Genomic DNA, 25,907 nt, shown 5'->3' with positions numbered 1-25,907 from the left:
TACTTGTTTCATTTTTGTGATAAGACAAAGTTCTCTAGTTTTGGGTAAATGGTGGAAGACTTTTAATTTCTGCATTAAAAGTGGACTGATTGTATCCTGTGACTTGTATAGGGTCAATGCAGTGATTTGAAACCAATAGCTGTTCCAGATGTGAGAAACTTTTCAATTACCTATGGAATGGTTTACAAATTCAGCGTTATTGAAAATCCCCACCCAAACTTAATTCATACTCTTAAAACTGCAACTCTTTGGAAAAAACAGAAGGCGTTGAAATCGAAAGATAAGCTTGAAGATTTTTTTTTTTTGCACTGTAGGTGGGTTATGTATTTTTAGCATTGGTATGGTGTGATGCCAGTCACCTTGTGATCAAATTTGGCCGATCCTAAATGGATTTCACATCCCAGCCTATAGAAAATCTATATTTTAAACTTAAGCAAGTCCATTCATGGATCTATGCATCTGTTCATTTTGAATTCCCACCCCCTTCATGTTATGATGGCCATTTATTGAGAAATGTCATGCAGGACAGACAGGGGCTTCCATGGGACGTTCCCTGCCGGTTCCCCGAAGAGGAAGCAAGACCCCTGCCGCTGTCCCACCAGCCAACTATCACCACCGCCGACAACCACTGGGGGATTTAGGAGGCCTGACTCGCAGGCCAGGCTGACCTGACAGCTGTGTCCAGCCCCATAAGATTTATTTTATGCTCAACATAAATGTGTTGGAAAATAAAATAAATTCACACCTATGGACTCTTTTGTCTTTAAATAAAACACATTTTAAAAAATCAATCATGCATGATTTAGGAATGTGGGAGGAAGATTGAATTCCTGGAGAAAAAGTACTCTGAGGGACAGACCAGTGTTAAGTGCCTAATGGAGTCTCCAAGTGACATCACAGATCAAACAGCCAATCAGAAAGTGGGGGTGAGGGCGGGTGTGGCACTTTCACTTAAGCTTTGACCAGGATTTTTGATTATTTCATTTATATATATTTAAAAAAAGGATCAGTGTGTGTATGTGTGTGTGTGTGGGGAGGACGATTCGTTTAACGATTCATTTGAACGAGTCTTTTGACAAACTGATTCTAAAGATACACTTCACTTAAAAGAACTGGAATGCACATCACTAAAACGCAATGAAGACTTCTTCTGATTGCGTTCTATGATGGTTGGCAAGCAACTTCTGGGAGCATTAGCGCCACCTTCCGGTAAGGAGTTTGAACTTGCAAACCTATCGATCTATCTCGCCCACAATTAGAGGTGATTGGCACCAGATGTGGTCAGTCACTTGCCAACTGCTATAAAAGCTGGAGTGCGCCAACATCTCGACAACTGCTGGCTGGAGGGAGGCATGGCTGCTGGGCTGCTCTTGGTTGTGTTGGTCCAAGCCACCTTGATGAACACAGGTCAGTTCAATGTTTATTTCGAACACATGTTGACTCCTTTGATGGCTGAAATGAGTTTGATTGCAGGGCTTTGTCTTCCTGCTGGGCTGAAACAAGATGAATCAAATTCTGGCCTTGAACAATTTCAACTAGGTGAGCATTTTAATGATGCCTTGTACGTTTGTGATAATGAGTGTTTTTAGTTTCAACAGATCAAGCTCTGTTTGAACTGCTTCATTATCTGGATTCTGTGTCAGGACAACAAGCTAAAGATGGTAAGAAAGTCGGCGTGGCAAGACATTTCTAGTCTCATTTCTCTGGATCTATTTCAAATAGAAACTGCTGTGCAATGCTGATACCCATTTAGTTCACTCCATCTTATGTGTATCATTATTATTCATTTTCAACAGGACAACAGGCAATTGAAGAAATCAAAATGGGTGGCATGGTAAGCAACAGCCAGCAGCTGAAAAATGAGAACTTCAACCAAAAGGGCTTCAACATCACCATGAGCCGCCAGAATAATGACCACTACAACATGACCAAGGGCCACATGGAGGAGGACGCCACCTCCAACATGACCAAGGGCCACATGGAGGAGGACGCCAGCTCCAACATGACCAAGGGCCACCAGGAGGAGGACGCCAGCTACAACATGACCAATGGCCACATGGAAGAGGACGCCAGCTACAACATGACCAAGGGCCACATGGAAGAGGACGCCAGCTACAACATGACCAAGGGCCACATGGAGGAGGACGCCAGCTACAACATGACCAAGGGCCACATGGAAGAGGACGCCACCTCCAACATGACCAAGGGCCACCAGGAGGACGCCAGCTCCAACATGACCAAGAGGCACCTGGAAGAGTACGCCAGCTACAACATGACAGAAGACGCCAGCTACAACATGACCAATGGCCACCTGGAGGACGCCTTCAGCTACAACATGACCAAGAGGCACCTGGAAGAAGACTCCAGCTCCAACATGACCAAGGGCCACATGGAAGAGGACGCCAGCTCCAACATGACCATGGGCCACATGGAAGAGGACGCCAGCTCCAACATGACCATGGGCCACATGGAAGAGGACGCCAGCTCCAACATGACCATGGGCCACATGGAAGAGGACGCCAGCTCCAACGTGACCAAGGGCCACATGGAAGAGGACGCCAGCTCCAACGTGACCAAGGGCCACATGGAAGAGGACGCCAGCTCCAACGTGACCAAGGGCCACATGGAAGAGGACGCCAGCTCCAACATGACCAAGGGCCACATGGAAGAGGACGCCAGCTCCAACATGACCAAGGGCCACCTGGAAGAGGACGCCAGCTCCAACATGACCAATGGCCACCTGGAAGAGGACGCCAGCTACAACATGACCAAGAGGCACCTGGAAGAGGACGCCAGCTACAACATGACCAATGGCCACCTGGAGGACTCCTTCAGCTACAACATGACCAAGAGGCACCTGGAAGAAGACTCCAGCTCCAAGAGGCACCTGGAAGAAGACTCCAGCTCCAACATGACCAAGAGGCACCTGGAAGAGGGCTCCAACATGACCAAGGGCCACATGGAAGAGGACTCCAGCTCCAACATGACCATGGGCCACATGGAAGAGGACGCCAGCTCCAACATGACCAAGGGCCACATGGAGGAGGACGCCAGCTACAACATGACCAAGGGCCACATGGAAGAGGACGCTAGCTACAACATGACCAAGGGCCACATGGAAGAGGACGCCAGCTCCAACATGACCAAGGGCCACATGGAAGAGGACGCCAGCTCCAACATGACCAAGGGCCACATGGAAGAGGACGCCAGCTCCATCATGACCAAGGGCCACATGGAAGAGGACGCCAGCTCCAACATGACCAAGGGCCACATGGAAGAGGACGCCAGCTCCAACATGACCAAGGGCCACATGGAAGAGGACGCCAGCTCCAACATGACCAAGGGCCACATGGAAGAGGACGCCAGCTACAACATGACCAAGGGCCACATGGAAGAGGACGCCAGCTACAACATGACCAAGGGCCACATGGAAGAGGACGCCAGCTACAACATGACCAAGGGCCACATGGAAGAGGACGCTTTCAGCTACAACATGACCAAGGGCCACATGGAAGAGGACGCCAGCTACAACATGACCAAGGGCCACATGGAAGAGGACGCTTTCAGCTACAACATGACCAAGAGGCACCTGGAAGAGGACGCCTTCAGCTACAACATGACCAAGAGGCACCTGGAAGAGGACGCCTTCAGCTACAACATGACCAAGAGGCACCTGGAAGAGGACGCCTTCAGCTACAACATGACCAAGGGCCACCTGGAAGAGGACGCCAGGTCCAACATGACCAAGGGCCACATGGAAGAGGACGCCAGCTCCAACATGACCAAGGGCCACATGGAAGAGGATGCCAGCTACAACCTGACCAAGGGCCACATGGAAGAAGACGCCAGCTACAACCTGACCAAGGGCCACATGGAGGAGGACGCCAGCTCCAACATGACCAAGGGCCACATGGAAGAGGACGCTAGCTACAACATGACCAAGGGCCACATGGAGGAGGATGCCAGCTACAACATGACCAAGGGCCACATGGAGGAGGATGCCAGCTACAACATGACCAAGGGCCACATGGAGGAGGATGCCAGCTACAACATGACCAAGGGCCACATGGAGGAGGATGCCAGCTACAACATGACAGAAGATGCCAGCTACAACATGACCAATGGCCACCTGGAGGACGCCTTCAGCTACAACATGACCAAGAGGCACCTGGAAGAGGACGCCAGCTCCAACATGACCAAGGGTCACATGGAAGAGGACGCCAGCTCCAACATGACCAAGGGTCACATGGAAGAGGACGCCAGCTCCAACATGACCAAGGGCCACATGGAAGAGGACGCCAGCTCCAACATGACCAAGGGCCACATGGAAGAGGACGCCAGCTCCAACATGACCAAGGGCCACATGGAAGAGGATGCCAGCTACAACATGACCAATGGCCACATGGAAGAGGATGCCAGCTCCAACATGACCAAGGCCCAAATGGAGGAGGAGGCCAGCTACAACATGACCAAGGCCAACATGGAAGAGGATGCCAGCTACAACATGACCAATGGCCACCAGGAGGACGCTAGCTACAACATGACCAATGGCCACCAGGAGGACGCTAGCTACAACATGACCAATGGCCACCAGGAGGACGCCAGCTACAACATGACCAAGGGCCACCAGGAGGACGCCAGCTACAACATGACCAATGGCCACCTGGAGGACTCCTTCAGCTACAACATGATCAAGAGGCACCTGGAAGAAGACTCCAGCTCCAACATGACCAAGGGCCACATGGAAGAGGACGCCAGCTCCAACATGACCAATGGCCACCAGGAGGATGCCAGCTCAAACATGACCAAGAGCCAAATGGAAGAGGACGCCAGCTCCAACATGACCAAGAGGCACCTGGAGGACGCCAGCTCCAACATGACCAAGAGGCACCTGGAGGACGCCAGCTCCAACATGACCAAGAGGCACCTGGAGGACGCCAGCTCCAACATGACCAAGAGGCACCTGGAAGAGGACGCCAGCTACAACATGACCAAGGGCCACCTGGAAGAGGACGCCAGCTACAACATGACCAAGGGCCACCTGGAAGAGGACGCCAGCTACATGTCCAATGGCCACATGACAGAGGACGCCAGCTCCAACATGACCAATGGCCACATGACAGAAGATGCCAGCTCCAACATGACCAAGGCCCACATGGAGGAGGAAGCCTTCAGCTACAACATGACCAAGAGGCACCTGGAAGACTCCTCCAGCTACAACATGACCAAGGGCCACATGGAAGAGGACGCCAGCTCCAACATGACCAAGGGCCACATGGAAGAGGACGCCAGCTCCAACATGACCAAGGGCCACATGGAAGAGGACGCCAGCTACAACATGACCAAGGGCCACCTGGAAGACGCTTTCAGCTACAACATGACCAAGGGCCACCTGGAAGACGCTTTCAGCTACAACATGACCAAGAGGCACCTGGAAGACGCCGCCAACTCCAACATGACCAAGAGGCACCTGGAAGAGGCCGCCAGCTCCAACATGACCAAGGGCCACCTGGAAGAGGACGCCAGCTCCAACATGACCAAGGGCCACATGGAAGAGGACGCCAGCTCCAACATGACCAAGGGCCACATGGAGGAAGACGCCAGCTCCAACATGACCAAGGGCCACATTGAAGAAGATGCCAGCTCCAACCTGACCAAGGGCCACATGGAAGAAGACGCCAGCTACAACATGACCAAGGGCCACATGGAAGAAGACGCCAGCTCCAACATGACCAAGGGCCACATGGAAGAGGACGCCAGCTCCAACATGACCAATGGCCACTTGGAAGAGGACGCCAGCTACATCATGACCAATGGCCACCTGGAGGACGCCTTCAGCTACAACATGACCAATGGCCACCTGGAGGACGCCTTCAGCTACAACATGACCAAGAGGCACCTGGAAGAGGACGCCTTCAGCTACAACATGACCAAGGGGCACCTGGAAGAGGACGCCTTCAGCTACAACATGACCAAGGGCCACCTGGAAGAGGACGCCTTCAGCTACAACATGACCAAGGGCCACCTGGAAGAGGACGCCTTCAGCTACAACATGACCAAGGGCCACCTGGAAGAGGACGCCTTCAGCTCCAACATGACCAAGGGCCACATGGAAGAGGACGCCTTCAGCTCCAACATGACCAAGGGCCACATGGAAGAGGACGCCTTCAGCTCCAACATGACCAAGGGCCACATGGAGGAGGACGCCAGCTCCAACCTGACCAAGGGCCACATAGAAGAAGACGCCAGCTACAACCTGACCAAGGGCCACATGGAAGAGGACGCCGCCAGCTACAACCTGACCAAGGGCCACATGGAAGAGGATGCCGCCAGCTACAACATGACCAAGGGCCACATGGAAGAGGACGCCGCCAGCTACAACATGACCAAGGGCCACATGGAAGAGGACGCCGCCAGCTACAACATGACCAAGGGCCACCAGCCTAAATACATGAGTAGCAAGCAAGAAAATGACTCAAGTCTGATTTTGAGCAGTGACTATCAGAATGAAACCTTCAGCCGTGACCTTCAGTTTGAAGATGTGTTAGATTTCCAGAATGACCAAATGACCCTTGATGCGACCGATGGTTTTGTGGCTGTTAATGTTTAAAGTATGCAGTAGTATCCATGACTGACAGCCTGTAAGAGTTTAAATGTTCATGTATCAGTGTTTGTCTTCATAATAAATTCCTTCCCATGATACTTGTTTCATTTTTGTGATAAGACAAAGTTCTCTAGTTTTGGGTAAATGGTGGAAGAGCATGTGTTTGACGCTTGCTTTTAATTTCTGCATTAAAAGTGGACTGATTGTATCCTATGACTTGTATAGAGTCCACGCAGTAATTTGAAACCATAAGCTGTTCCAGATGTGAGAAACTTTTCAATTAGCTATGGAATGGTTTACAAATTCAGCATAATTGAAAATTCCCACCCAAACTTAATTCATACTCTTAAAACTGCAACTCTTTAGAAAAAAAAAAAAAGCTTTGAAATCAAAAGATAAGCTTGAATATATATATATTTTTTGCACTGAAGATGGGAGATGTATTTTTAGCATTGGTATGTTGTGATGCCAGTCGCCTTGATCAAATTTGGCTGATCCTAAATGAATTTCACATCCCAGCCTATAGAAAATCAATTTTAAACCTAAGCAAGTCCATTCATGGATCTATGCATCTGTTCATTTTTGATTCCCACCCCCTTCATGTTATGATGGCCACTTATTGAGAAATGTCATGCAGGACAGACAGAGGCTTCCATGGGACGTTCCCTGCCGGTTCCTCGAAGAGGAAGCAAGACTCCCGCCGCTGTCCCACCAGCCAACTATCACCACCGCCGACAATCACTGGGTGATTTAGGAGGCCTGACTCGCAGGCCAGGCTGACCTGACAGCTGTGTCCAGCCCCATAAGATTTATTTTATGCTCAACATAAATGTGTTGGAAAATAAAATAAATTCACACCTATGGACTCTTTTGTCTTTAAATAAAACAAATTTTAAAAAATCAATCATGCATGATTTAGGAATGTGGGAGGAAGATTGAATTCCTGGAGAAAAAGTACTCTGAGGGACAGACCAGTGTTAAGTGCCTAATGGAGTCTCCAAGTGACATCACAGATCAAACAGCCAATCAGAAAGTGGGGGTGAGGGCGGGTGTGGCACTTTCACTTAAGCTTTGACCAGGAGTTTTGATTATTTCATTTATATATATTTAAAAAAAGGATCAGTGTATGTATGTGTGTGTGTGTGGGGAGGACGATTCGTTTAACGATTCATTTGAACGAGTCTTTTGACAAACTGATTCTAAAGATACACTTCACTTAAAAGAACTGGAATGCACATCACTAAAACGCAATGAAGACTTCTTCTGATTGCGTTCTATGATGGTTGGCAAGCAACTTCTGGGAGCATTAGCGCCATCTTCCGGTAAGGAGTGTGAACCTGCAAACCTATCGATCTATCTCGCCCACAATTAGAGGTGATTGGCACCAGATGTGGTCAGTCACTTGCCAACTGCTATAAAAGCTGGAGTGCGCCAACATCTCGACAACTGCTGGCTGGAGGGAGGCATGGCTGCTGGGCTGCTCTTGGTTGTGTTGGTCCAAGCCACCTTGATGAACACAGGTCAGTTCAATGTTTATTTCGAACACATGTTGACTCCTTTGATGGCTGAAATGAGTTTGATTGCAGGGCTTTGTCTTCCTGCTGGGCTGAAACAAGATGAATCCAATTCTGGCCTTGAGCAATTTCAACTAGGTGAGCATTTTAATGATGCCTTGTACGTTTGTGATAATGAGTGTTTTTAGTTTCAACAGATCAAGCTCTGTTTGAACTGCTTCATTATCTGGATTCTGTGTCAAGGCAACAAGCTAAAGATGGTAAGAAAGTCGGCGTGACAAGACATTTCTAGTCTCATTTCTCTGGATCTATTTCAAATAGAAACTGCTGTGCAATGCCGATACCCATTTAGTTCACTCCATCTTATGTGTATCATTATTATTCATTTTCAACAGAACAGGCAATTGAAGAAATCAAAATGGGTGGCATGGTAAGCAACAGCCAGCAGCTGAAAAATGAGAACTTCAACCAAAAGGGCTTCAACATCACCATGAGCCGCCAGAATAATGACCACTACAACATGACCAAGGGCCACATGGAGGAGGACGCCAGCTCCAACATGACCAAGGGCCACCAGGAGGAGGACGCCAGCTACAACATGACCAATGGCCACACGGAAGACTCCTCCAGCTACAACATGACCAAGGGCCACATGGAGGAGGACGCCAGCTCCAACATGACCAAGGGCCACATGGAGGAGGACGCCAGCTACAACATGACCAAGGGCCAAATGGAGGAGGACGCCAGCTACAACATGACCAAGGGCCACATGGAAGAGGACGCCAGCTCCAACATGACCAAGGGCCACCAGGAGGACGCCAGCTCCAACATGACCAAGAGGCACCTGGAAGAGGACGCCAGCTACAACATGACAGAAGACTCCAGCTACAACATGACCAATGGCCACCTGGAGGACTCCTTCAGCTACAACATGACCAAGAGGAACCTGGAAGAAGACTCTAGCTCCAACATGACCAAGGGCCACATGGAAGAGGACGCCAGCTCCAACATGACCAAGGGCCACATGGAAGAGGACGCCAGCTCCAACATGACCAAGGGCCACATGGAAGAGGACGCCAGCTCCAACATGACCAAGGGCCACATGGAAGAGGACGCCAGCTCCAACATGACCAAGGGCCACATGGAAGAGGACGCCAGCTCCAACATGACCAAGGGCCACATGGAAGAGGACGCCAGCTCCAACATGACCATGGGCCACATGGAAGAGGACGCCAGCTCCAACATGACCATGGGCCACATGGAAGAGGACGCCAGCTCCAACATGACCATGGGCCACATGGAAGAGGACGCCAGCTACAACATGACCAAGGGCCACATGGAAGAGGACGCCAGCTACAACATGACCAAGGGCCACATGGAAGAGGACGCCAGCTCCAACATGACCAATGGCCACCTGGAAGAGGACGCCAGCTCCAACATGACCAATGGCCACCTGGAGGACGCCTTCAGCTACAACATGACCAATGGCCACCTGGAAGAGGACGCCTTCAGCTACAACATGACCAAGGGCCACATGGAAGAGGACGCCAGCTCCAACATGACCAAGGGCCACATGGAAGAGGATGCCAGCTACAACCTGACCAAGGGCCACATGGAAGAAGACGCCAGCTACAACCTGACCAAGGGCCACATGGAGGAGGACGCCAGCTCCAACATGACTAAGGGCCACATGGAAGAGGACGCTAGCTACAACATGACCAAGGGCCACATGGAGGAGGACGCTAGCTACAACATGACCAAGGGCCACATGGAGGAGGATGCCAGCTACAACATGAGAGAAGATGCCAGCTACAACATGACCAATGGCCACCTGGAGGACGCCTTCAGCTACAACATGACCAAGAGGCACCTGGAAGAGACTAAACAGATTTTCACCTGAAATGTGTCATTAGCCTGTACTGTTTGAATAGCATGAATGTGCTAAAAGTTCTCCTTCTGTTTGAAATAATTTGAAGCAAATAACTCAACGTTTCTACGGGATAATAGTTGCATCATATCTACTGGCTAGTTTGTCTTTTAGTGACCAGGAGTCTGCAGGGGCATAGTCTATTGAGGCTTTGCAAGATGTTAGAGCTGCTACCTCAAAAGCCATTATTCTGAGACCGTTGAGAGCACCTTCCTGCAGCTATTCAGTTTTTCTTTGCATTCTTTGTGATTGCATCCATTGCAGCCTGGAAGGAGAAGAGGGTCCCTCCCACCTGTGGTCCTTTCTCAAGGTTTCTCATTTTGAGGGTGTTTTTTGTTTTGTTTTCCTTGCCCTCCTGGGAGTTAAGATCAGGGATGTTGAGAATAATTGTCAACTTTGCCCATGTGAAGGCCTTTGAGACTTGTCTGATTAAGGGCTATAAAAAGTAGACTTATTTTTTCTTTCCATTGGATATTCAGAACCCCCTGAGTTCCCCCCCACTTGTCAAAGTGCATGATGTACTGTAACTGTACGAATGGCATTCTGCCCAAAAAATGAGCATGCCAATGAAACCTTGAGATAAAGTATACATTTCCCCTAAAACATTTGCTCCAATTCAGAAGTATCTTCGTAAAGTAAGAATGTATTGGCTACTTTCCAGCACAATGCAAAGTCCACACCAGGTGCGGCGGCCATCTTGCTAGATACAGTACATAGCTGGATATGCTAACCACAAGATGGTGCTGCCTCAATGATATTCACCAGCCAATATTTCATTGTTTAAATTTTCTTTTTCATTTCAATTGCTGAATCCAAGATGCATACGACACCCAAAAGGGCTTCGTTTGAATCTTTGTCGACTGACATTTTTTTAAAATGTGGTGCTAATCAAGAAAATTTGAGCGGCGAGTTCGGGGGGGAGAGCGGAAGGCGGAAGAGCACTCGCACTGACACGTATTCGAGGAGCGTTTGCTTGGAACTGCACAAAACATGTATGGAAATTCTTCCAAAAGAACCTAGGATTTAAATATTTCGAAGGTAGCGAGCCAGTTATGGCGGCGCTGGGCTGAGGGGGGAAAAGAAAAAAAAAAAGAAAAAAAAAATTGCGCCATAACACATTACGCCTGCTATTATTCTCTTCTCTGGCCATGGCTGGGTCACAGGAAGGTAGTAGTTGGGGTATGGATGAGGGGGATAAGGAAGAGGAGGGGAGTGGGAGTTGGGAAATGGTGGGGAGTAGGGGAGTGAAGCGTCTCAGGGAAGTTGCAGAAAGGCAGAGGAAAGAGGAGACATGGAGGGTTGTAGTGAGGTTTGAAGGAGAGGGTGGAGTGAAGGGTATGTATCCAGTTAAATTGACCAAAGTAATTGGAAAACAGGTTGGAGAGGTGGAGTTTGCGAAAGTGTTGAATGACGGCAATCTGTTGCTTGTGTGTACCTCTGAGGAGCAGGTTGCAAAAGCTCAAAGGCTGCAAGTAGTTGGGAAGAGTGTGGTGGAAAAGGTGGCGAGGGTGGGAGGAGAAGGAAGCAAAGGTGTGATATATGGGATTCCAGTGTCTATGGATGTGAAGGAGCTTGTGAGGAGCCTCAAGATGAAGTGTGATGTGGTGCAGGGTGCGCAGCGGTTGACTAGGGGGGTTGAGAAGAGTGTCACTGAGTCTGTGCTAGTGCTATTCAGTTCGAAGGAGATACCTGAGGAGGTGTATCTCGGATTCATGAGGTACAGAATGAGAGAGTATGTGCAGAAGCCAATGAGGTGTTTTAAGTGTCAGAAGTTTGGACATGTGGCAAAGTTCTGTAGAGGGGTCAATAGATGTGCTAAGTGTGGGGGAGACCATGAGTATGGGGAGTGTGGTGAGGGAGTGAGTCCAAAATGCTGCAATTGTGGTGGGAAGCACAGCGCGGCGTACTGGGGATGTGAAGTGATGAGAAGGGAGGCGGAGATTCAGAATGTAAAGGTGAAGGACAAAGTATCCTATGCTGAGGCAGCCAGACGGGTGGGGGGAACGGAGAGGAATGGTGGAGGGAAGGTCGGAGTGGAGGTCGGCTCAGGGAATGCTGGGAGCCAGAGGCAGGAAACAAGCAGGGAAAAGGAGTCCAGGGCACAGGGAGAGAAGAAGGAGCTGGTTATATTCATTGCAGGGGTAATTAATGCTACAGCTGAGGTTAAGTCCAAGACTGAGAGGATTCAAATCATCACGAAGGCTGCTATTCAACATCTAGGCTTGGTAGGATTAAAGTGGGAGGAGATAAGGGAGGGGCTGAATGGACAGCCAAACCAGGAAGCAGGTAGTGTAGGATAATCTACTGATTATGTTACTCTTACAATGGAATGCTAGGAGTTTGGTAGCGAATGGCCAAGATTTTAAGAAATTTATTGACAGCAGGAGTGTGAAGCCAGATATTATATGTGTACAGGAGACATGGTTAAGACCTAACCTGGATTTCGTTTTGAGTGACTATGTTGTCTTCAGGAGGGATAGGGATCACGGTAATGGAGGGGGGTGTGCAACATTTGTAAAGAAGGGAGTGCCGTACAGAGTAGTGGGTCGAGGGACAGAGCAGGAGTATGTGGTGGTGGAAGTTTGGGCGGGCAGGAGGAAAGTAGGGATAATAAACTATTATAATCCAAGTAAGCAGCTGAAGTTGAATGAGTTGGAGGAGGTAGAGGGACAGGATGGTGATAGTGTTATATGGTGCGGGGATTTTAACGCTCATAATACATTATGGGGAGGGGAAAAAACTGATAATAATGGGCAGGTAATCGAAGATATGTTGAATGGTAGAAACTTAGTGTGTGTTAACGATGGTAGAAAGACTAGGATAGATATAAGAACTGGAAAGGAATCCGTATTAGATCTTACTTTAGTGTCTGGTAGACTGGCGCCGAGGTGTGAATGGGAGGTATATGAAAGAGGGACCATAGGGAGTGATCACTATCCAATTCTGTGTAAAATGGACGTTAGTGTGGCGTTGAATGTAGAGGATAGGAGTGGAAGGTGGGTGTTCAGTAAGGCCGACTGGGAAACTTTTGGGGTAGTGAGTGATGCATTTCTCAGTGCAGGGCGAGAAACTAGTGATGTGGAGGAATATGAATTAGAGGTGCGGCAGTTTATTCTTCTGGCGGCAGAGACTACAATACCCAAAAGTACAGGCAGGAATAATAGGAAAGCGGTTCCATGGTGGAATGATAAGTGTGGAGAGGTAGTTAAGAACAGAAATAGATCTTTAAGAGTACTGAAGAGGACTCATGATTGCCAACGTCTGATTGAGTATAAGAGGTTGCAGGCAGTGGTCAGGAGGACTATCAGAGAAACGAAAAGGGCGTATTGGAGGGGGTACTGTAGTTCTATTGGGAGCACAACCACAATAGGTGAAGTATGGGGGATGATTAGAAAAATGGGAGGTAATAGGAGGGAGTGGGGTTACCCAATCCTCTTGGATGGGGGCCAGGTAGCTATAACAAATGTGGAAAAGGCAGAAATGATGGTGAACACTCTGAGCAAAGTACATAGTCCCAATAACCTGGCAGAGGAAGAGAGTAGGGGCAGGGAGGAAACTAAAGGTGTGTATGCAGGGGCTTTTCACAAGAAAGGGTTATTGGAGGATAAGTATAATGTCCCATTCACAGTAGGGGAATTGAGGAGGGCACTGGCTAAATGTAAGAACTCGGCTCCGGGTAAAGATGGTGTTTGTTATATCATGTTAAGGCATTTAAGGGATGTGGGATTGCGGAAGTTGTTGAACTTGTATAATAAAGTCTGGGAGGAGGGGAAGATCCCATCAGGATGGAAAGAAGCGGTTATTATACCCATTAGAAAGCCGGGGAAAGATGCAAGCAATCCGGCAAATTATAGGCCTATAGCCTTAACATCACATATGGGTAAATTAATGGAGAGACTGGTGAATGGGAGACTGATGCATTTTATGGAGGAAAGAGGACTGATGGCCAGTTGTCAGAGTGGATTTAGAAAAGGGAGAAGTACTACTGATTCACTGGTATGCTTGGAGCATGAAATCAGGACAGCTCAGGTAAGGAAAGAGACGGTTGCGGCAGTGTTTTTAGATGTAGAGAAAGCGTATGATATGCTGTGGGTGGACGGTCTTTTGATAAAGTTGCACTTACTGGGGGTGGGTGGAAGTATGTTTAATTGGGTAATAGAGTTTTTAAGTAACAGAAGTATTCAGGTTAAGATAGGCCTAGAAATCTCCAGGAGGTGCTTTGTTAAAAATGGGATCCCGCAGGGAAGTGTGATAAGCCCATTATTGTTCAATGTAATGATTAATGATGTTTTTACAGACCTGCACCCAGGAGTAGGCAAGTCATTGTTTGCAGACGATGTGGGTTTGTGGAAGAGGGGAAAAAATATGAAACATATTGTGAAGAAAGTACAGGAAGCTGTAACGCAGGTAGAGAATTGGGGAAGGAAATGGGGTTTTAGATTCTCTGTAGATAAGACTAAATGTATGTTTTTTACTAGAAGGAAGGTTGAGGAAAGTATGCAGGTGCAGCTGTATGGAAAGAGCTTGGAGAAGGTGAAGTGTTTTAAGTTTCTGGGAGTGTTTTTTGATGTACGGATCACGTGGAGGGACCACATTACATACGTGATTGATAAATCTAAGAAAGTTTTAAATGTAATGAGATGTCTGGCTGGAACAGAGTGGGGAGCAAGTAAGTCATCTTTGAGGCAGATATATGTGTCCTTGATAAGATCCAGAATAGAGTATGGGAGCGTGGTTTATGGGTCTGCGTCAAAGTCCCAGTTAGCTAGGCTGGATGTGGTTCAAGCGGCAGCATTGAGGGTGTGCACAGGGGCTGTGAGGTCTTCTCCAGTGTGCTCATTGCAAGTGGAGGTAGGAGAAATGCCACTCAGTTTTAGAAGGAAGCAGCTCCAGGCTAATTACTGGGTTAGCCTGAGGTGCCAAGGGGATGACCATCCAGTTAAGTTGGCATTTCAGGCGAGCTGGGAGAGAGGGGCAGGGAGAGGGGAAAGCTTTGGGTGGACTGGGGAGACAGTGGCGCAAGAGGTGGCTGTTTACGGCATGAATTTCTGCCCAGTGGTATTGTGGCCAGTGACTCCTCTGTGGCAGCTGAGGGCCCCAGAGGTTGATCTACAGCTGCTTGAAGTCAAGTTGAGGGACAAAGAGGCAAATCTGGTGCATGAGTTTCAATGCCGGGTGGTGGAGAACTACACTGACCATATACTAGCCTTTACGGATGGTTCAAAGGACCAGGAAACTGGGGCTACAGGGGCAGCATTTTACATAAATAAATTAAATGTGCAGTCATGTAAGAGAACATCGGACAATCTAAGTGTGTTCACTGTGGAATTAGCTGCTATCCTGATGGCAGTGCAATGGGCGGAGCAACTTGTAAATTGTAATTTCTTGGTATGTAGTGACTCTGTGTCTGCAGTTAAAAGTATTGGTAGGGGCAGTTCCCTGAGCCGACAGGACCTTATTCAGGAAATTCTTTTGGCTGTTAGGGATGTCGCAGCGAGGGGGGTTAAGGTAGCACTGATGTGGGTTCCAGCACATGTGGGTATCCTGGCGAATGAGAGGGCTGACAAACTGGCAAAAGAGGCAGTGAAAAAAGAGCGAGTGGAGATCAACATAGCACTGTCTAAGTCTGAGGGTAAAAGTATTGTGTGGAGGGAAGTGATGCTGCAGTGGCAACAGCGGTGGGAGCAGGAGAGCAGAGGGAGGCACCTGTTCTCAGTGTGTAGTAGAGTGGCTGAGTCAGTTCATGAGTGTGGGAGAGGAGGGTGGAAAAGGAAGGATGAAGTCATTATTGCCAGACTGAGGATAGGACATACTTTTCTTAACAGCACTCTCCACCTTCTGGGGAAACACCGGGATGGGCTGTGCTCTGAGTGTCAGGAGGAGGAGACGGTGCAACATGCGCTGCTTTCCTGTAGGAAATATTATGGGCAAAGGGTTGTGTTGGTGGAGAAGCTGCGGACAGAAGGGCTTGAGGGAATATCGGTGAAAACCATTCTGGAAGTAGGGTTAAGTGGGAGGGGTAAGTGCTGTTTTTTTGAGTTTTTAAAAAGCACTGGTCTGGTGAGGAGAATTTAGAGTTGTAATGTGAAAAAAAAAAAAAAAAAGTAGGGGCGGCAATGCAACTAATAGGATGCAAGCTGCCGTTAAACCCCAACGAAGAAGAAGAAGAAGAAGAAGAAGAAGAAAATTTGAGCCAATTAGCAACAGGTGTGGTCATTTTGACCTGCCATTTAAGCTTGTAGCATCTTCCTTGTCCACAATGGACATTGAAGCGATGGCGGCTGCTTGGCTCGTGCTCGGTCTGCTGCTGCTGCAGCATGCCGTCTTGGTTGACAGAGGTAGCGTTTGAATTTCAACCTGTGTTGAAGAACAATGATTTTGTTTCCGAAAGCTGAAATAACTTTGTGTTTGCAGCCCTTTGTGTTTCTGTTGGTGCGAAACAAGACGAGCTTAAAAAAGGTGAGCCAGGTGAGAATTTTGAGGCTTAAAATGCTCGATTTGTCAAACTTTTGTTTGATCTGCTACAGTGTCTCCCAACAATGATTCCATCAAGAAGGCTTTTAAACTTCTCCAGTCTTTGGAGAATGTGTTCAAGCAGAAAAGTAAAGGTGAGAAGATTTAAACACTTCACCACACTGCTTATTGTCTAGAGACTTTAATTTCCCTTGGAAATATGGATTTTTTTTTCTGTCTTTTTATAAACATACAAAAGTGGAACCTGACCAAGCGAAGCGCAACATGAGCAACACCATGCAGCAGGAAAACATGGTCAACCAAAAGCGAAGCTCAAACACGGGCAATATCCACCAGAACCTCTTGATCCCCAAAGAGGAGATGAACACCCAGCAGCTTGAGCACATGAGCAACGCTCAACAGCAAAGCCATGTTCAACACAATGTGATTCCGCAGCAGCAGCAGGAGCACATCGACCACCAGCAAAGCTTCAACGTGAGCATCGTCCAACGGAATCTAGTCAGCCCTCAAGTACAGGAGAACATTATCAATGTGAGCAATTCCCAGCAGCAGGATAATGTGGTCAACCAACAGCAAAGCGCCAATATGAGCTATGTCCACCAGAGTCTCCAAGAGCAGAAGAACATAAAGCCAAGTGACACCCAGCAGCAAATTTCCATCATGCAGCAGCAGCAAAATGTGCTCAACGGCCAGCAGGAGCCCTTCAGCAACCAGAACACCATGAGCCACAACCTGACCAGTGCATACCTGGATGAGGTGGAGATGTTGGTTGTCAATGTTTGATATGTTGCAGAATGATTTAAAAGCCTCAAAAAGTCTGTTTAGTCAGAGCTTTGTCTCCAACTTGTACATCCACTAACGTTAACCACACTTTGTTTGAATAAAGTATTGCACTCAATTCCTCCCCATTTTGTATATGAGTCCAAAATGTTCATCTAAGTAATGACTATTATATACTTATCCTGAAAGATTTTTCATAGTCGCCAATTCTGCACACATTACTTTTACACATCTCTTGAGCATGGAATCTTTTTCTCGGAGACAAACTCAATAGTGAGACTCTTATTTCACCAATTCTAACCTTTTCCCATGTCTATACTTATTTTAGATGTTGGTCAAAAGATTCAGTGGTTCTCATTCTAATGAGGAGCTTCGCAGGTAAGAGCTAAGTGGGCTAATACTTATGCATCATTTTCAGACTATGCTCAACTACAATTTGTTTAGGGAAAAGCAATTTTTAAATGTCCTGAGCATAGTGTTGACTTTAAGCCATTTTTATTGGACAAATGAAGTAAAGCTAAACTTGGTTGCGCTAGGTACATTTTTAGATATGGTGCTGGATGTTTTTGGGGTCAACTTGTAGCAATTTGGCTTCGCAGTAGATCAGAATGGATTCATTTGAGTTTAGTTTTTTTAAAGGAAATGGATGCACATTAGCAATTTGTGTACACCAGGGGCAGCAGGTTTTACACTACATCCCAATTGGGAAGTCGGTTTAAGATGGTGTAGGAATATTAAATGACACAGACAACTGGACACATTTCAAGCTTTTTAATGCTGCAGCAATACAGACACAAGCACACTTTAAACATTAACGGTCAAAACATCCGTCAACTCATCATACAATTTACCAGCCATGTCGCCACTCCATTTGAGTTTATCACTCTGGGGGGCCATGGTCATGTTGGAGCTGGAGATGTTCTGGAGACCCATGGTCATGTAACTCTGCTGATCATTGCTCAAGTTGTGGTGGTTCATGGTCATGTTGGAGCTGGAGGAGTCTTCCTGTTGGCCCTTGGTCATGTTGGAGCTGGAGGAGTCTTCCTGTTGGCCCTTGGTCATGTTGTAGCTGGCATCTTCCTGTTGGCCCTTGGTCATGTTGTAGCTGGCATCTTCCTGTTGGCCCTTGGTCATGTTGTAGCTGGCATCTTCCTGTTGGCCCTTGGTCATGTTGAAGCTGGCATCTTCCTGTTGGCTCTTGGTCATGTTGAAGCTGGCATCCTCGTGGTGGGCCTTGGTCATGTTGAAGCTGGCATCCTCGTGGTGGGCCTTGGTCATGTTGAAGCTGGCATCCTCCTCCATGTGGGCCTTGGTCATGTTGAAGCTGGCATCCTCCTCCATGTGGGCCTTGGTCATGTTGAAGCTGGCGTCCTCCTCCATGTGGGCCTTGGTCATGTTGTAGCTGGCGTCCTCCTCCATGTGGGCCTTGGTCATGTTGTAGCTGGCGTCCTCCTCCATGTGGGCCTTGGTCATGTTGTAGCTGGCGTCCTCCTCCATGTGGGCCTTGGTCATGTTGTAGCTGGCGTCCTCCTCCATGTGGGCCTTGGTCATGTTGTAGCTGGCGTCCTCCTCCATGTGGGCCTTGGTCATGTTGTAGCTGGCGTCCTCCTCCATGTGGGCCTTGGTCATGTTGTAGCTGGCGTCCTCCTCCATGTGGGCCTTGGTCATGTTGTAGCTGGCGTCCTCCTCCATGTGGGCCTTGGTCATGTTGTAGCTGGCGTCCTCCTCCATGTGGGCCTTGGTCATGTTGTAGCTGGCGTCCTCCTCCATGTGGGCCTTGGTCATGTTGTAGCTGGCGTCCTCCTCCATGTGGGCCTTGGTCATGTTGTAGCTGGCGTCCTCCTCCATGTGGGCCTTGGTCATGTTGTAGCTGGCGTCCTCCTCCATGTGGGCCTTGGTCATGTTGTAGCTGGCGTCCTCCTCCATGTGGGCCTTGGTCATGTTGTAGCTGGCGTCCTCCTCCATGTGGGCCTTGGTCATGTTGTAGCTGGCGTCCTCCTCCATGTGGGCCTTGGTCATGTTGTAGCTGGCGTCCTCCTCCATGTGGGCCTTGGTCATGTTGTAGCTGGCGTCCTCCTCCATGTGGGCCTTGGTCATGTTGTAGCTGGCGTCCTCCTCCATGTGGGCCTTGGTCATGTTGTAGCTGGCGTCCTCCTCCATGTGGGCCTTGGTCATGTTGTAGCTGGCGTCCTCCTCCATGTGGGCCTTGGTCATGTTGGAGCTGGCGTCCTCCTCCATGTGGGCCTTGGTCATGTTGGAGCTGGCGTCCTCCTCCATGTGGGCCTTGGTCATGTTGGAGCTGGCGTCCTCCTCCATGTGGGCCTTGGTCATGTTGGAGCTGGCGTCCTCCTCCATGTGGGCCTTGGTCATGTTGGAGCTGGCGTCCTCCTCCATGTGGGCCTTGGTCATGTTGGAGCTGGCGTCCTCCTCCATGTGGGCCTTGGTCATGTTGGAGCTGGCGTCCTCCTCCATGTGGGCCTTGGTCATGTTGGAGCTGGCGTCCTCCTCCATGTGGGCCTTGGTCATGTTGGAGCTGGCGTCCTCCTCCATGTGGGCCTTGGTCATGTTGGAGCTGGCGTCCTCCTCCATGTGGGCCTTGGTCATGTTGGAGCTGGCGTCCTCCTCCATGTGGGCCTTGGTCATGTTGGAGCTGGCGTCCTCCTCCATGTGGGCCTTGGTCATGTTGGAGCTGGCGTCCTCCTCCATGTGGGCCTTGGTCATGTTGGAGCTGGCGTCCTCCTCCATGTGGGCCTTGGTCATGTTGGAGCTGGCGTCCTCCTCCATGTGGGCCTTGGTCATGTTGGAGCTGGCGTCCTCCTCCATGTGGGCCTTGGTCATGTTGGAGCTGGCGTCCTCCTCCATGTGGGCCTTGGTCATGTTGGAGCTGGCGTCCTCCTCCATGTGGGCCTTGGTCATGTTGGCGCTGGCGTCCTCCTCCATGTGGGCCTTGGTCATGTTGGCGCTGGCGTCCTCCTCCATGTGGGCCTTGGTCATGTTGGCGCTGGCGTCCTCCTCCATGTGGGCCTTGGTCATGTTGGCGCTGGCGTCCTCCTCCATGTGGGCCTTGGTCATGTTGGCGCTGGCGTCCTCCTCCATGTGGGCCTTGGTCATGTTGGAGCTGGCGTCCTCCTCCATGTGGGCCTTGGTCATGTTGGAGCTGGCGTCCTCCTCCATGTGGGCCTTGGTCATGTTGGAGCTGGCGTCCTCCTCCAGGTGGCCCTTGGTCATGTTGGAGCTGGCGTCCTCCTCCAGGTGGCCCTTGGTCATGTTGGAGCTGGCGTCCTCCTCCAGGTGGCCCTTGGTCATGTTGGAGCTGGCGTCCTCCTCCAGGTGGCCCTTGGTCATGTTGGAGCTGGCGTCCTCCTCCAGGTGGCCCTTGGTCATGTTGGAGCTGGCGTCCTCCTCCAGGTGGCCCTTGGTCATGTTGGAGCTGGCGTCCTCCTCCAGGTGGCCCTTGGTCATGTTGGAGCTGGCGTCCTCCTCCAGGTGGCCCTTGGTCATGTTGGAGCTGGCGTCCTCCTCCAGGTGGCCCTTGGTCATGTTGGAGCTGGCGTCCTCCTCCAGGTGGCCCTTGGTCATGTTGGAGCTGGCGTCCTCCTCCAGGTGGCCCTTGGTCATGTTGGAGCTGGCGTCCTCCTCCAGGTGGCCCTTGGTCATGTTGGAGCTGGCGTCCTCCTCCAGGTGGCCCTTGGTCATGTTGGAGCTGGCGTCCTCCTCCAGGTGGCCCTTGGTCATGTTGGAGCTGGCGTCCTCCTCCAGGTGGCCCTTGGTCATGTTGGAGCTGGCGTCCTCCTCCAGGTGGCCCTTGGTCATGTTGGAGCTGGCGTCCTCCTCCAGGTGGCCCTTGGTCATGTTGGAGCTGGCGTCCTCCTCCAGGTGGCCCTTGGTCATGTTGGAGCTGGCGTCCTCCTCCAGGTGGCCCTTGGTCATGTTGGAGCTGGCGTCCTCCTCCAGGTGGCCCTTGGTCATGTTGGAGCTGGCGTCCTCCTCCAGGTGGCCCTTGGTCATGTTGGAGCTGGCGTCCTCTTCCAGGTGGCCCTTGGTCATGTTGGAGCTGGCGTCCTCTTCCAGGTGCCTCTTGGTCATGTTGTAGCTGAAGGCGTCCTCCTCCAGGTGGGCCTTGGTCATGTTGGAGCTGGCGTCCTCTTCCAGGTGCCTCTTGGTCATGTTGTAGCTGAAGGCGTCCTCCTCCATGTGGGCCTTGGTCATGTTGGAGCTGAAGGCGTCCTCCAGGTGGCCATTGGTCATGTTGTAGCTGGCGTCTTCTGTCATGTTGTAGCTGGAGTCCTCTTCCAGGTGCCTCTTGGTCATGTTGTAGCTGAAGGCGTCCTCCAGGTGGCCATTGGTCATGTTGTAGCTAGCGTCCTCTTCCATGTGGCCCTTGGTCATGTTGTAGCTGGCGTCCTCTTCCAGGTGCCTCTTGGTCATGTTGGAGCTGGCGTCCTCTTCCATGTGGCCCTTGGTCATGTTGTACTGGTCATTGCTCATGTAGTTGGATATGTTTTGCGGGCCCTTACTCATGTGGTTCTGCTGGTAATGGCTGAAGGAGCCCTCTTTGGAATCAGTTTCCACTTTGGGGGAGAAGAAACTAAATGAGTTGTCAATTACAAATAGCCAGCTGCCAACATTTCAATTGAATATCCTTTCACTAGATGGCAGAATGTGCAATGACTATAAAATTGTCATTTCAATTTGTTTATGGCTAAAATTGGTACAGAGGATGTTTGATGCCATACTCAATATTTTGACTGATATTTTCCCCTGCAAGGTGTTACATTCAGTCTTGCCTGTGAGAATTTTTGTTGACACGCCAATTAGCTCACCTTTAGTTTCTTGCTTCAGCATGGAATCCAAAGACTGGATAAGTTTCACAAGCCTCTCCTGTGAAACATCATTGGCAAACACATCTACAGCAAAATAAAAAACACAATCAAAGACCAGATCTCATTTGAACATGCAAGCAAACAAACAAACATTGGAGTGTTAGCACAAGAACTACTCATGACCATCACCTCCATCCATCAAGAGTGCATGCACCAGAATCACCAAGAGCCAAACAGCAGCCATGACTTCCGTGACAATGGTGAGTCAGATCAGTCGGATGAGCTTTTAAAGCAGGTGACAGGTGACCACAACTGTTGCTAATCGATTCTAATGAGCATTTGGAGGTTGACGTTATGATTTATTTGTTTTTTTCAATATGATACCTAACCCAAGCTCATGCAAATCAGCCCAATTAGCAGCAGGTGTGGTCACTTGTCAATTGCTATAAAAGCTCAGGTTGCATGTTCTTTGGTATCCCTGCTCCTGACATGATGGCTCCTCTTTGGCTCCTGGCTCTTCTGGTGCATGCTGTTTTTCTGGGCAGAGGTAAGTTCTGAAATGTCTGCTTTGTCACCCACCCAAAGTGGTTAACGCAATACGTGTGTCACTGTCTGCAGGTCTTTGTTTGCCACCTGGATCTAGACAAAGTGATGACAATGCTTCTGATTTAGCTATGGTGGCTGTGGTTCAACAAGGTGAGCAATATCTGCAAACATTGGATGGACAAAAGGAGCTAAACTTGCTGCCTTTGTGAGAAAGGCTCAAACGTAAAGGCCGACTTTTGTTTGGTGGTGGATAGAAAAGCTCTTAAATGACGTTGCTGGCTTGATTTGGTTCACATGCAGTCAGATGTCACTACACTGGCCTGCTCAAATGAAGTGCGTTGTTTACTTACAATTGACCAATTGAACCATTCGAGTCATTCAAGCCTCTGAATATACAAATAGTAATCTAGCACATATATTAAGTGGCATGCCATATAAAAACCGCTCTGTGTGTGTGTAGGACAACTGGCCGCAAAGGTTGAGAGAAATGACCAGCCCAGCTCCAACATGACCAATGGCCACATGGAAGAGGATGCCAGCTACAACATGACCGATGGCCACATGGAAGAGGACGCCAGCTACAACATGACCAAGGGCCACATGGAGGAGGACGCCAGCTACAACATGACCGAGGGCCACATGGAGGAGGACGCCAGCTACAACATGACCGAGGGCCACATGGAGGAGGACGCCAGCTACAACATGACCAAGGGCTACCAGGAAGACAGCAGCTACAACCTGACCAATGGCCACCAGGAGGACGCCAGCTACAACATGACCAATGGCCACCAGGAGGACGCCAGCTACAACATGACCAATGGCCACCAGGAGGACGCCAGCTACAACATGACCAATGGCCACCAGGAGGACGCCAGCTACAACATGACCAATGGCCACCTGGAGGACGCCTTCAGCTACAACATGACCAAGAGGCACCTGGAAGAGGATGCCAGCTCCAACGTGACCAAGGGCCACATGGAAGGGGACGCCAGCTCCAACGTGACCAAGGGCCACATGGAAGAGGACGCCAGCTCCAACGTGACCAAGGGCCACATGGAAGAGGACGCCAGCTCCAACGTGACCAAGGGCCACATGGAAGAGGACGCCAGCTCCAACGTGACCAAGGGCCACATGGAAGAGGACGCCAGCTCCAACGTGACCAAGGGCCACATGGAAGAGGACGCCAGCTCCAACGTGACCAAGGGCCACATGGAAGAGGACGCCAGCTCCAACGTGACCAAGGGCCACATGGAAGAGGACGCCAGCTCCAACGTGACCAAGGGCCACATGGAAGAGGACGCCAGCTCCAACGTGACCAAGGGCCACATGGAAGAGGACGCCAGCTCCAACGTGACCAAGGGCCATATGGAAGAGGACGCCAGCTCCAACGTGACCAAGGGCCACATGGAAGAGGACGCCAGCTCCAACGTGACCAAGGGCCACATGGAAGAGGACGCCAGCTCCAACGTGACCAAGGGCCACATGGAAGAGGACGCCAGCTCCAACGTGACCAAGGGCCACATGGAAGAGGACGCCAGCTCCAACGTGACCAAGGGCCACATGGAAGAGGACGCCAGCTCCAACGTGACCAAGGGCCACATGGAAGAGGACGCCAGCTCCAACGTGACCAAGGGCCACATGGAAGAGGACGCCAGCTCCAATGTGACCAAGGGCCACATGGAAGAGGACGCCAGCTCCAATGTGACCAAGAGGCACCTGGAAGAGGACGCCTTCAGCTACAACATGACCAAGAGGCACCTGGAAGAGGACGCCAGCTCCAACATGACCGAGGGCCAAATGGAAGAGGACGCCAGCTCCAACATGACCGAGGGCCAAATGGAAGAGGACGCCAGCTCCAACATGACCGAGGGCCAAATGGAGGATGCCTTCAGCTACAACATGACCAAGAGGCACCTGGAGGAAGACACCAGCTACAACATGACCAAGAGGCACCTGGAGGAAGACACCAGCTACAACATGACCAAGGCCCAAATGGAGGAAGACACCAGCTACAACATGACCAAGGCCCAAATGGAGGATGCCTTCAGCTACAACATGACCAAGGCCCACATAGAGGATGCCAGCTACAACATGACCAAGAGGCACCTGGAAGAGGACGTCAGCTCCAACATGACCAATGGCCACATGGAAGAGGATGCCAGCTACAACATGACCAATGGCCACATGACAGAAGACGCCAGCTACAACATGACCAATGGCCACCTGGAGGAGGATGCCAGCTACAACATGACCAAGGCCCACATGGAGGACGCCTTCAGCTACAACATGACCAAGAGGCACCTGGAAGAGGACGTCAGCTCCAACATGACCAATGGCTACCAGGAGGACGCCAGCTACAACATGACCAAGGGCCACATGGAAGAGGACGCCAGCTCCAACATGACCAAGGCCAACATGGAGGAGGATGCCAGCTCCAACATGACCAATGGCCACATGGAAGACTCCGCCAGCTCCAACATGACCAATGGCCACATGGAAGACTCCGCCAGCTCCAACATGACCAATGGCCACATGGAAGACTCCGCCAGCTCCAACATGACCAATGGCCACATGGAAGACTCCGCCAGCTCCAACATGACCAAGGGCCACATGGAAGAGTCCGCCAGCTACAACATGCCCAAGGGCCACATGGAAGACTCCACCAGCTACAACATGACCAAGGGCCACCAGAATACAATGACCCTCAATCACCAAAGTGATGCTTATTATGAGAGCAGTGACCTGAGTTTTTTGTCAGCCTACCAGAAAGAAGAAATGGATGTTGTGACTGTGAATGTATAATGTAGTGTCACCTTGACTGTCTCAGCATAAATAAAGCCATGGTAATGTTCCAAGTTATGGTTGTCTGATTTGTATCTTGATTAGGGGGGGATATTAAGAGGTGTGAAATTAGACTACTTATGCAAAGGCTTAGTTTACTGATCAGTTTCTAAAATTTTTAATATTTAATGCTTGGAAAGGAATTCCATGATTACACAGCCTTCCTAGTAGTATTTTTAAATGCAAAGTTTCTTGGCCAGACAAAGGCTCCTGAGTAGCAAATCTTCAGTATGGACAACTGTAATATTGTGCTGCACAATGTGCAGTGTCAGGGAATTGAAATGTAGCCTTTTTAGAACTGGAAGTAGCCTGGGCTTCTACAATGGCTGAACTTTTTTTCTAAACCATATTGAGTGTAAAGGAGCTCCAATAACTGAACTGATGGAGCAATAAGTGTG

The 25,907-nt window shown here is 49.9% G+C and overlaps 4 protein-coding genes across 18 annotated transcripts; 3 read left to right on the top strand and 1 right to left on the bottom strand.

Annotated features, from left to right (window-relative positions):
- Nucleotides 1–1,267: 1,267 nt before the first annotated feature.
- On the top strand, nt 1,268–6,700 carry LOC147039073 (uncharacterized). 8 transcript variants are annotated; one of them, XM_085902974.1, is made up of 6 exons: nt 1,268–1,407; nt 1,474–1,539; nt 1,590–1,661; nt 1,797–6,217; nt 6,257–6,298; nt 6,341–6,700. In XM_085902974.1, the coding sequence occupies exons 1-6, from the start codon at nt 1,353–1,355 to the stop codon at nt 6,608–6,610; spliced, it is 4,926 nt and encodes a 1,641-aa protein (XP_085759100.1). In that variant the 5' UTR covers nt 1,268–1,352; the 3' UTR covers nt 6,611–6,700. The 8 variants fall into 8 exon arrangements, with proteins under 8 accessions (XP_085759100.1, XP_085759101.1, XP_085759097.1 ...); XM_085902975.1 differs by lacking the exon at nt 6,257–6,298; XM_085902971.1 differs by having other exon boundaries at nt 6,257–6,700.
- A 1,273-nt stretch (nt 6,701–7,973) lies between these two features.
- Nucleotides 7,974–25,523, top strand: LOC147039070 (uncharacterized). 4 transcript variants are annotated; one of them, XM_085902985.1, is made up of 6 exons: nt 7,974–8,124; nt 8,191–8,256; nt 8,307–8,378; nt 8,514–9,610; nt 9,653–9,988; nt 24,427–25,523. In XM_085902985.1, the coding sequence occupies exons 1-6, from the start codon at nt 8,070–8,072 to the stop codon at nt 25,468–25,470; spliced, it is 2,670 nt and encodes an 889-aa protein (XP_085759111.1). In that variant the 5' UTR covers nt 7,974–8,069; the 3' UTR covers nt 25,471–25,523. The 4 variants fall into 4 exon arrangements, with proteins under 4 accessions (XP_085759111.1, XP_085759110.1, XP_085759109.1 ...); XM_085902984.1 differs by having other exon boundaries at nt 8,316–8,378; nt 8,514–9,988; XM_085902983.1 differs by having other exon boundaries at nt 8,514–9,988.
- LOC147039072 (uncharacterized) lies at nt 16,253–17,417 on the top strand. Of its 2 annotated transcripts, XM_085902988.1 has the most exons (5): nt 16,253–16,383; nt 16,460–16,504; nt 16,573–16,653; nt 16,758–17,050; nt 17,123–17,417. In XM_085902988.1, the coding sequence occupies exons 1-5, from the start codon at nt 16,305–16,307 to the stop codon at nt 17,300–17,302; spliced, it is 678 nt and encodes a 225-aa protein (XP_085759114.1). In that variant the 5' UTR covers nt 16,253–16,304; the 3' UTR covers nt 17,303–17,417. The 2 variants fall into 2 exon arrangements, with proteins under 2 accessions (XP_085759114.1, XP_085759113.1); XM_085902987.1 differs by having other exon boundaries at nt 16,260–16,383; nt 16,758–17,417.
- Nucleotides 18,056–22,447, bottom strand: LOC147039071 (uncharacterized). 4 transcript variants are annotated; one of them, XM_085902978.1, is made up of 5 exons: nt 22,312–22,447; nt 22,123–22,206; nt 21,371–21,870; nt 18,569–21,331; nt 18,056–18,496 (listed from the first exon to the last, which is right to left on the bottom strand). In XM_085902978.1, exons 1-5 carry the CDS (start codon nt 22,364–22,366, stop codon nt 18,104–18,106), a joined length of 3,795 nt encoding a protein of 1,264 aa, XP_085759104.1. In that variant the 5' UTR covers nt 22,367–22,447; the 3' UTR covers nt 18,056–18,103. The 4 variants fall into 4 exon arrangements, with proteins under 4 accessions (XP_085759104.1, XP_085759105.1, XP_085759102.1 ...); XM_085902979.1 differs by having other exon boundaries at nt 18,569–21,370; nt 21,413–21,870; XM_085902976.1 differs by having other exon boundaries at nt 18,569–21,870.
- Nucleotides 25,524–25,907: the final 384 nt, after the last annotated feature.

The sequence above is a fragment of the Syngnathus leptorhynchus genome, chromosome 22, assembly GCF_054491065.1.
Source record: "Syngnathus leptorhynchus isolate UIUO chromosome 22, UIUO_Slep, whole genome shotgun sequence".
Taxonomy (NCBI): Eukaryota; Metazoa; Chordata; class Actinopteri; order Syngnathiformes; family Syngnathidae; genus Syngnathus; species Syngnathus leptorhynchus.
This window is presented reverse-complemented; position numbering and strand designations above follow the sequence as displayed.

What these genes read in the sequence shown, in the direction of transcription:
- LOC147039072 (XM_085902987.1), top strand. Translation starts at nt 16,305, where the DNA reads ATGGACATTGAAGCGATGGCGGCTGCTTGGCTCGTGCTCGGTCTGCTG. An exon ending in TGCCGTCTTGGTTGACAGAG is followed by an intron (nt 16,384 to 16,459) that starts GTAGCGTTTGAA and finishes TTGTGTTTGCAG; the next exon opens with CCCTTTGTGTTTCTGTTGGT. An exon ending in ACAAGACGAGCTTAAAAAAG is followed by an intron (nt 16,505 to 16,572) that starts GTGAGCCAGGTG and finishes GATCTGCTACAG; the next exon opens with TGTCTCCCAACAATGATTCC.
- LOC147039071 (XM_085902976.1), bottom strand. Translation starts at nt 22,366, where the DNA reads ATGGCTGCTGTTTGGCTCTTGGTGATTCTGGTGCATGCACTCTTGATG. An exon ending in TGCACTCTTGATGGATGGAG is followed by an intron (nt 22,207 to 22,311) that starts GTGATGGTCATG and finishes ATTTTGCTGTAG; the next exon opens with ATGTGTTTGCCAATGATGTT. An exon ending in GCTGAAGCAAGAAACTAAAG is followed by an intron (nt 21,871 to 22,122) that starts GTGAGCTAATTG and finishes TCTCCCCCAAAG; the next exon opens with TGGAAACTGATTCCAAAGAG.
- LOC147039073 (XM_085902968.1), top strand. Translation starts at nt 1,353, where the DNA reads ATGGCTGCTGGGCTGCTCTTGGTTGTGTTGGTCCAAGCCACCTTGATG. An exon ending in AGCCACCTTGATGAACACAG is followed by an intron (nt 1,408 to 1,473) that starts GTCAGTTCAATG and finishes GTTTGATTGCAG; the next exon opens with GGCTTTGTCTTCCTGCTGGG. An exon ending in AGGACAACAAGCTAAAGATG is followed by an intron (nt 1,662 to 1,796) that starts GTAAGAAAGTCG and finishes CATTTTCAACAG; the next exon opens with GACAACAGGCAATTGAAGAA.
- LOC147039070 (XM_085902983.1), top strand. Translation starts at nt 8,070, where the DNA reads ATGGCTGCTGGGCTGCTCTTGGTTGTGTTGGTCCAAGCCACCTTGATG. An exon ending in AAGGCAACAAGCTAAAGATG is followed by an intron (nt 8,379 to 8,513) that starts GTAAGAAAGTCG and finishes CATTTTCAACAG; the next exon opens with AACAGGCAATTGAAGAAATC. An exon ending in ACAACATGACCAAGAGGCAC is followed by an intron (nt 9,989 to 24,426) that starts CTGGAAGAGACT and finishes ACCAAGAGGCAC; the next exon opens with CTGGAAGAGGACGCCAGCTC.